This window comes from Solanum tuberosum, unplaced genomic scaffold (genome assembly GCF_000226075.1).
Source record: "Solanum tuberosum cultivar DM 1-3 516 R44 unplaced genomic scaffold, SolTub_3.0 scf00056, whole genome shotgun sequence".
Lineage (NCBI taxonomy): Eukaryota > Viridiplantae > Streptophyta > Magnoliopsida > Solanales > Solanaceae > Solanum > Solanum tuberosum.
The window spans coordinates 75,750-85,479 of record NW_006238986.1 but is presented as its reverse complement, the minus strand read 5'-3'; the positions used below and the strand labels follow the sequence as shown (position 1 = coordinate 85,479).

At 31.4% G+C, this 9,730-nt stretch overlaps 1 protein-coding gene across 1 annotated transcript; it reads right to left on the bottom strand.

The window, feature by feature from the left end:
• Positions 1-1,176: 1,176 nt before the first annotated feature.
• Positions 1,177-3,865, bottom strand: LOC102586573 (ribonuclease 3-like protein 2). Its single transcript, XM_006344801.2, has 4 exons — positions 3,311-3,865; positions 2,904-3,056; positions 2,162-2,523; positions 1,177-1,634 (listed from the first exon to the last, which is right to left on the bottom strand). The coding sequence occupies exons 1-4, from the start codon at positions 3,797-3,799 to the stop codon at positions 1,460-1,462; spliced, it is 1,179 nt and encodes a 392-aa protein (XP_006344863.1). The 5' UTR covers positions 3,800-3,865; the 3' UTR covers positions 1,177-1,459.
• Between the last annotated feature and the right edge of the window lie 5,865 nt (positions 3,866-9,730).

Below are 9,730 nucleotides of genomic sequence, written 5' to 3'. Positions count from 1 at the left end.
TTAATCTGATGCGTGAGATACAATAATATAAGCGCTGATACATTAATCTGATGCGCGAAATACATTAATTGTTAGGTAAGATACATTACATTTTATACATGATACACTAATCTGATGCGCGAGATACACTAATCTGATGCGCTGATACATTAATCTGATGCGTGAGATACACTAATTTGATGCGTGAAAATGAGGGATTTTGAAGATTTGTAAAACTTATAGGGGATAATGGTAATAAGTAAACTAAAATGTGGGATTTATGTAATTAATCCTATTATAAAGTCAGTTAAACAATGTTTTCACACAATTAATAATAGTTCCAATTCATTTAGCATAAAAAATTTCGTTCCACTTTTTAGAGTTTAGAAAATACTAAAGAATTAACTTTATTATGAAAGAAAAAGGTTAATATAGTCGTTTTGATATTTGTGGTCATATTTTAGCCATATAATTGTGGTCATATAGCAGCTCTCTTTAAAATAAACCAATTTGCACACCAAGATTTTTTAATTAAAGGACAGGTACCAAGAATCTGTTCATTCCTCAATAAAGGAATAATACATTGGAGAATATTTAATTTGAAATCCTCATTAATTAGAGATTGTCAATGTAGGAAAGAAAATACTAAAGATAGGAAGACAAATGTGTAGTAGTGAGATTGCTTCATTCTTAATCAGATGTCTTAAATTCGAATCCTTGGTTTGGAGAAAAAAATTGTTGGGAACATTATCCCCAAAGGGGCCCTGCAGTGCACGATCCAGATTTAATCAGAGCTCCAATACGAGTTTCGAACACTTGGTAAGAAACGAACAAAAAAAAGATGTATAGAAATGAAGTGACTACATCAAGGAGCCTTAATAATCTCAATCTTATTCTTGGAAAAGGATCAATCTATTCCATTTTCCAAAGATCATCTCTTCAATTGACCTCTCAGATAAGCGAAGTCTAAATCTATTTTAAGAATGTCACTCCTAAGGCAATTCACCTACCCCACCCCACTCTCTTGCATTTCAATAGGGACCCGACCTCGAACCTGAACCTGACCCTGACCAGAGACCAAACTGCTAAGTACCTTCAATTTTTCAAGGATACAGAATACATACAAACAGTGAATAAGAGTTTAAAACAAGTAGCTTTGCTTCCTCTATTGATTCTACTATTGACAAAAACTCCAAGAACTATGTAAATCTTCTATATATTATTGGCCAAAATATCATTATACTGAATGATCCATCCAAATATCTATTACATAATTTAAAGGTGTCATCCCTTATGCATCAATTTATCACTACAGCTATGACAATCCTGTATTTCCTGATAAGATGAGATCTACAACAATATTTCATCACTGTCATGGATTTCAAATCATACAAACACTAACGAGATATTTTACACCATTCCCTGCCGTCTGCCTAGCCCAAATACGCAATTATTAAAAAGTACAATGCATAATGTGCGTTTAACCGAGATTGGAACCTTGCAGACCCCAAATCATCGCTGATGCAGCAGAATTCTCTGCATCTTTTACACGCATCTTCTCCTCTCCCATCACAAAAACCACGCCTTTAGCTACTGCAACTTGCACTGAACATATAAACCTCCTATCATGAGAAGGGCCAACCTGTTTCTCTATTCTGCAAACATCATAAGGCAAACAATGAGGAAACTAAATCACAGTTCAAACATGTTTACCAAGTAACAGTTAAGTGGTGTGTGCTGTTTAATAGCCAAACACTTGATGGATAATAGCCCAGCCGTCTCCCTACTCAACTTAAACACAAGAGTTGGTTCATTAGCTAGAATTCTAACTCGTGACATGAGCCTATTACACATCCCCAACTGTACTACCTTTACTGTTAAACAAAAGTCCTAGAGGCTCATTAACGTACATCTAACATCCATTTATATCATACTTCATCCTTTATACTCTTGTATCCAGATTACTACCAACCTATTCTACACAAATCATCGAAGACTACTTTTACTATAACTATCAAAGTAGTTCTTTTCAAATTTAGAAGTTATCATTCTTTCTAGAATGGACTGCGACGAAAATGTTGCAACATAAACTGGAAGGAGGGGGTACAGTTTTGCACCTAAAGATTCAGTTTGCAATGTATTGAGTAACGACTTCATCTCAGTTGGAGAAAAAAAATTTAACCTGTAAGTTGGTGCGGGCCATTTCTTTCTTCCACATAGCTCATTCAGCTTCTGCTTTGCTCCTCCAAACTCTGTGTTTGGTTCAACTTCAAGATCCAGCTTACTAGTATGTTTATAGGCCAACTTTGTGAGTGCAGCCTTTGCAGCGTGAAGTTTAGCATTTTCCTTGTTCTCAGAAGTAGCGGAGACAACAAATTGACCATCAACATAAACACTAGCTATGTCTTTCTCTTCTTTTCTCCAATGCTTTATATCAACATGTTTTCCTTCCTTCTGGCAAAGCTCATACAGCATGGTTACAGGCTGTGGTTGTTGTGCGAGCAAGTCCAGTGTGATAATAGGCTCGAGGAGGCCATTAATTATCTAACACAACATGAAACTAAACTAATCAGAACATCACTTCTCATCTGCAAGACAAGATTCCCGAATTTCTAGGTCGAAAAAAAACAAAATTGAATTGGTTTTTGCTAATAATGAAAAGCTGAAAAGACCGAAAAACATTCCTTTCATGTGAACTTACCATTTTCTTTTTCGATACATAACAACTTCAAATTCCAATTAGTAAATTTGAAACACATATCTCTATCACACACATAACTTAACAAACCTTTGCTTAGTTAGGTGACATGAACATATTTCATTGTAAACACATCTAAAATGACATTCTAAATATTAGTATTTCTAATTCAGCAAATTACTCAATAATTCGAAAATATGATCCAGTCAAAAGAGAGACAACTAACCTTCCAGAGAGCCTTCAGATCAAAATGACAATCCACATATACAGCTGCTGCCACTGACTCCACAATGTCAGCAAGTACCTTCGGCGCCTTCATTGCTCCTCCATGTAGCTCCGCCTGCTCCTCCTGTTCTACTGCTATCACGAATTCCTTCACCTAATATCCAAACTCCCTCAATTTCATTATTCCCCAAAACAATCATCCTAATCAATTCAACCCAAACTAATAATTTCGCAAAAATACTCAAACTGATCCTGCTACCTAACAATAAAAAATTAAAACAACTAACCCAACATATCAATTTTAACTTCTGAATTTCGACGGCTAATAACTGAATTCTAAATTTGTACATATATAATAAATCATCTGAATACAAATACACAATTTGAGCAAAAGTTGATATAATGTACCTTTTGATCGAGGCTAGTAGTATTGTGCCGAACAAATTTATAAAGAGAGTGCTTCACCGCAACTCTCGCAAGCTTTTCAGTGCTAACATTAGCGGAGCGGAGGAGAGAGAGTTGCCCAGGGTCAAGTTCAGGGTAAGTCAAATAAACAAAATTCGATATAGCTAAGCCAAGAGCAGCATCGCCGACGAACTCAAGGCGTTGATACGACGGAGAATCGGTGCAGGAAGAGTGCGTAAGAGCTTGTTCAAGAAGCTTCTCATTCTTAAATTTGTAATTCAAAATCTCCTCAACTGCCCTTATGGACGCCGCCATATCTGTGATGATATCGATTTCGTCATCGTCATCAGGTATTAATACGACGCTCTTATTGGTTGGATTTGTCAGCGTGACGCAAGATTCCGGTGACTGCATCATATTCCGGTGAGGTACTCTGTTTTGATGATGACTGTGCAGAAAAAGTGATTTGTCAGTACTTTGAATAAACTGCATAGTAAAAAGAGAGGGTTTTAGGGGGAAAGACTAATGTTTGATTGGATTGTAACTTGGAACTTGTTATTCTTTTTTGCCCAATTTATAGGACATAGTTTAGATTTTGAGTATTAAATTTTTTTTTAAAATCTTTGACCATAATTTATTGTTATTTCTCTTTTGTCCAAATTTATATCAAGTAAATTTGTAAAGTAATGTACATTTATTAAATAATATTTTAAGACATAAGTTAAATTGTATTTTTAATCATTGCCCTTTTATTAATGGAAAATGTCTAAATATAACATTCATTTATCTATTTTACTAAAACTATCCCACTTGCACCAGCTTTTTGACCTATTTATAGCTTTGAAACTAACAATTTCATTTTTATTTCCTTTTTTAAAAATTATTTATTACATATTGAAATAAAATCTTTATTTCATTAATTTTTTAGCAAAATAAATAAATAAGTGTAGGGATGGTTATGGGGTGGGATGGAGCGGGTTTAAGCCTATGCGGGGCGGGGTACATGATTGCGGGTGCGGGGCGAGTTGAAATTTATGTGGGGCGAGGCAGGGTGAGTTAAGGTCTTTGCAGGTTTATGCGGGTTTGCCCCGCAATCGCCCCGCCCCACTCCATTATCATCCCTAAATGGGTGGTATTTTTTTTTACCTTTTCTTATAATTCAGGGATATTTTTGACCTTTTTCCATTTATTTATTTCCAATTTATTCTGAAAAATAGTACAAGTTATCGCCTAAAAATGTAAAATTTCATTAAAAGAAAGGGTAAATATGAAAAAAAAATTAAATATTTATCCTGAACTTTGAACAATTCAGTTATTTTAAATAATGAAGAAAGGCTCAAATATTCCCTTAATATGAAATAGAGGGAGTATTCTAGTACTCCCTCGGTCCCGCTGTTCCTATCTATATGTCGTCCTTTAACGAAAATAGATACTCCTTAATACTCCATCCGTCCAATAATAGTTGTCTACTATACTATTTTGGGATGTCTAACAATAGTTGTCCACTTTATGAAATCAATGGATAATTTTACGCTTAGTTCCTAATTTACTCTTATTATTAATTATTGTCATTTATCTATTACATTTTTCAAGACATTGTATTTATTATATTAAAAAAAAAATGATATAGTAAAATTACCCTTATATTTATAGTTTCTTAAGAAGTGTGCAGAGTCAATAATGGACCACTATTGTTGGACAAAGGGAGTACTTGTCATTTTATAAATTCAATGCATGATAACACTATTTTTTCTATTTTACCTTTGAGAGTTATTAGTCTTGAAAGTATGAATTTAACTAACATAGAAAATCTAAATGATTAATATGTTCATTGGTCAATTTAATTAATCGAAATAAATTAATTTATGTTCATTTATAAAAACTTGACTTCAAAAGAATACCAAATAATGGTACAATGGTAAACTTACTTAGTTTCTTAAGTGGTGTTAAATCTAAAATAATGTCATATAAATAGGAGCATAACTTAGTTTAGTTTTCGAGAAATAAACAAGAAATAATTATTGACTGAAATTTATCTGAGAATTAAATAACAAAAAATATTTGACCTCAATTTATTGATATTCTCTTTTTGTCCCAATGTAGATGGTTAGTTCAGATTTTGAGAAGAAAATATCTTAAATGCAATTTATTAATATATATTCTTTCTGTCTCAATTTATATAATTTAATTCAAAGAATTATGCAAGAAAAAAATCTTTGATTGCAATTTATTGATATACTCTTTATGTCTCAATCTGGATGACTTAGTTCAGATTTTGAAATTTAAACAAAAAAAAAAAATTTGATCGTAAATTTTTAATATACTCTTTCTTCCCCAATTTATATGACTTAATTCGGAGTTCAAGAATTAAACAAGAAAATATCTTTGACCACAATTTATTGATATGCATTTTAAATTATTAATTTTTATTACTTAGAACCTTTTTTGTTATTTCCAAATGTGTAAATCATTGTTTAAAAAAACTTATTAAAAGATTGTATATTCAATGCACAATCAAAGGAAAGAAGTTTGACTATTGAAATTTGAATTACATCATATCAATTGAGACAGAGAAAATAGTATGTATATGCTAAGTTTGCTCTCATATAATATTATTATTTAAAATTTATATATCAAAGCAATTTATTGAAAAAGTCTTAAATCATTGTATTCCAAAATTCGATTTTCAAGAGTTACTTTTTGAATTATAATATTTTTTCATACATTTTCTGAATATTTTGAATTATTAATATTGTGGCTTAAAGCACTTTTGCATAGTTTTTAGATATGTAAATTTTATTTCAAAAACTTTAAAGATTTTATGTTCAAATTCATGATCAAATTATAAACTTTAAGTTTAGAAAATCAAAGGTTCAATATAAATTTGATAGAGGGAATAATTAATAAAATCAATTGGATGATATTTCCATTTTCAAAGTATTTTTTAAGTACTATTAAAATATTTTCTTTCATTATTTGATATTTTCATAGAAATGTTGATTGAACTTTTTGTCATTCAATAAAATGCTCTATAATAAATAAATAAAAATGTCATTTGCTATTTTTCTCAATTTTTTTTATTTAATTCTAAATCAATTAGAAGTTTACCTACATATATAGTTATTTTGTTTCACCATCAAGAGTAAATGTGTGTTATAAAAGAGGTTTCAAGGTCTAGACAAGGTGTTAAAAGAAAATAATCATGGGTTAAATAAGTTTTATTATTAAAAATGATTTTAATTAAATATGTCCTTATATTTTCTAAGCCAAAAGGCAATACTTGAGTGAGTTTAGTTGGATATCCCATAAGTTGAGTGTTTTTATTATCTTAAAAATAATAAAAGTGACTTTAATAGGATATTTTCATAAGTTAAATGATCATGTAAAAAATAACTAGTAAAAAAAGTTGATGATCTTATAAGTTTCTGCTTTAAGAAGAAAAATAATGAAACGCTAACTTGATTACTTGTACTAAATGTTGAAAATATTTTTTACTTGTAGAATAAAGAATGTGTTAAAGCATATACATTGTATTAGTAATTTTATTTAAAGAACTTGAATGTAGAAAAATAATGAAAGGCTAGTTTCATTATATGTTTAAATATATTTTTTACATTTAATTTAACTTGTTATGTTATCTTTTAATGATGTATATAAATTAACCTTCCTTCATATTAGTCGCAACAAAGGTACGATGAACAGTATAAAAAGAAGCTGTCATTTTAACAAAACAATATAAGTGCAGAAAGCAGAATAACATTCAGTTAAAAGAAAAGAAAAAACAATTCTAAATGGGAACTTAAAAATAAGGGAAAATATAGAATTTAAAAGGGAAAAAGGACAACTATATCCCCGAACTATTGTAAATGGTATGCAGATACCCTCCGTCATACTTTTGGGACATTGGTGTCCTTGCCGTCCAAAATGTAGAACATATATACCCTTTACACTAGCGTACATACAAGTGTCATAATCTTATCCACGGATCCGATATTTATTAAATATCGGATCGACGAATAAGATTGCGCTACGTGTCCTTGTTTAGTCTTCCGTTAGAGTGAAGGACATAGATACTCTAATTTTTGGACGGCAGAGGCACCAATGTCCCAAAAGTATGACAGAGGTTATCTACATACCATTTACAATAGTTTAAGGGTATATGCGTCCTTTTTCCCAATTTAAAAACATTAGTCATTCCACAAAGCAATTCAAAGTGAGAATCATACGAACTTACCTTGAAGAGAATAAAACTCAAATGTTGAGCAGACTAGTAAGCCAATGAGCCGTAAAAAGAGAAGATTGGTTCTCTTTTAAACACATTAGAATGTATTCTGCAATCAAAATAGAGAGACCTGATTTTCATAATAGATGAAACTAAGAGATCTACGACTAATTTTTCTTTAACAAACCTAGAAATTGACGAATGCTTGATGATTTTGATCTTATCTGTTTGTTGATTTTCCTCTTGCTAATTTTCTTCCAACAAACTGACACTCATTATTTTTAACTGAGATATACCTACTGCTAATTAGATTTAGGTTAAATGTAGAATTGAGAAAAATCAAGCATCTCCTGAATTCACTAACCACATAGTGAAAGAAATCCCAAAAACTTTGATAACATTGAAGTATATTTCTTACAGAGGGGTGGGGTGGGGCATGCGGAGAGACAAGTGTAGTTGAAAAAAGAAAAAAAGAAACTGTTAATACATATATGCACCCTTGCTTTTATTATTAACAATTAGATAGTAACTTTTTTAACATTCGAATATTATTTCATTGCTAATATTAAACAGAAAATTAACGTTTAATGATGAAACTTCTTTTATCATTATATATACACTTTTAACTATCAGATTCATATTCCTTCGTTAAGAATTGATTGTAAAAAGTGAAAAATTTGTAACATACACAAATCCCAAGAACTCATAATGTCTATGTTAAACCTGAAAGTTGTCTTAGGTATGTCTTCTGATCTAATCTTTAACATGTGTTATGAGAACCTTAAATCAATCTTAGAGAACATTGAAGCACCCCGCAACTAGCTGAACAGATCATCGATGTGAGATAAGGGACACTTGTTTCGGATAGTGATCTTGTTCAACTGCATGTAGTCTATGCACATTCTCATACTATCGTCTTTTTTTCTTTACAAACAACACTAAAGCACCCCTAAGGTGATGCACTAGAATGAACAAATTCTTATTCAAAAGCTCTTGAAGTTGAGCCTTGAGTTGTCTCAACTCACTGACTCCAAATCTATGAAAAATCCACGTCTTTATCCGGAGGTATACCCGAAAAATCCTTAGAAAACACCTCTGGAAAATTTGAAACTATGAGAATTGACTCTATGGAAAGGAACTCTCCACTAGCATTCCGGAGATGAGCTAATTAGGTTAGAAAACCCGTCCCCACTAGCCTTCTTGCACAAATATAGGATATAACCTTTACTCGCTTAGGACTATACACACCTACCCCCTCTAGTTTATCTTTACCCAAAATCTCTAGATTTACTGTCTTAGAATTACAGTTCAAAACACCATGATAGGGAGACAACCAAGTCATACCCAAAGTCGCATTAAAATCCAACATATCCAGAATGACAAAATCTATCAAAGTTTGTAGACCTATAAACATCACATAACAAGAATAGTACATATGAATTACTACAACACACTTCCTAACTGTGGAAGCAACACAATAGGGGGATCAATTAGATCACAAGTCAAGTTGAGTACCAAGGCAAAACTAACAGATACATAGGAATAAGTGGAATGCGAATCAAACAAAACAAAAGTTATTTGATCACAAACAAAGATAGTACATGTTATTACGTCGTTCGATGTATCGACATCTTATCTGCATGGAAATGCATAATACTGAGTTTCATCATCATTCTGGGCCAAGGATAGACCCACCTACAACATATCGGGTGCTCGAGCACCCATTAACCCCGACGTAAACTCATTATTTATGTAGAATTTTTTATAAGATTGATGTATTAAAGCATTAGCACTAGTGATTGAAAAGCTTGATGGGTGCTTTGGTTAGTCATTTGACTTAAAAACCTTGTTTTTAGATGTGTGCAGGTTCGAAACGCACTGATTGCAAATATAGCTAAGTTATCTTTTTTGCTCTGTAGTCAAGTGTTTATTTCTTTTTCTCCAATACAAATTCTTAATTCCTTCTCCTCCATTTATGCTTTATTTATTTACTTTATGTTTTGTTTATAATTTTCTTTTATATTTATGTAATTTCTTCTGATAAAAAATCACTCATTTTTTAGTTTTTTTCTTAAGAAATTCCTTAAAATAATTCATTTTTTCTTAGAAATAAAGATTTTTAAGTATAGCATTTAGATAGTTGTGCACTTATTCAATCATACTATGTTATGGTAAATTTATGTTAAAAGAAGCGAGCACCC

What these genes read in the sequence shown, in the direction of transcription:
- LOC102586573 (XM_006344801.2), bottom strand. Translation starts at nt 3,799, where the DNA reads ATGCAGTTTATTCAAAGTACTGACAAATCACTTTTTCTGCACAGTCAT. An exon ending in CTACTAGCCTCGATCAAAAG is followed by an intron (nt 3,057 to 3,310) that starts GTACATTATATC and finishes TTTGGATATTAG; the next exon opens with GTGAAGGAATTCGTGATAGC. An exon ending in TGGCCCGCACCAACTTACAG is followed by an intron (nt 1,635 to 2,161) that starts GTTAAATTTTTT and finishes TGATGTTTGCAG; the next exon opens with AATAGAGAAACAGGTTGGCC.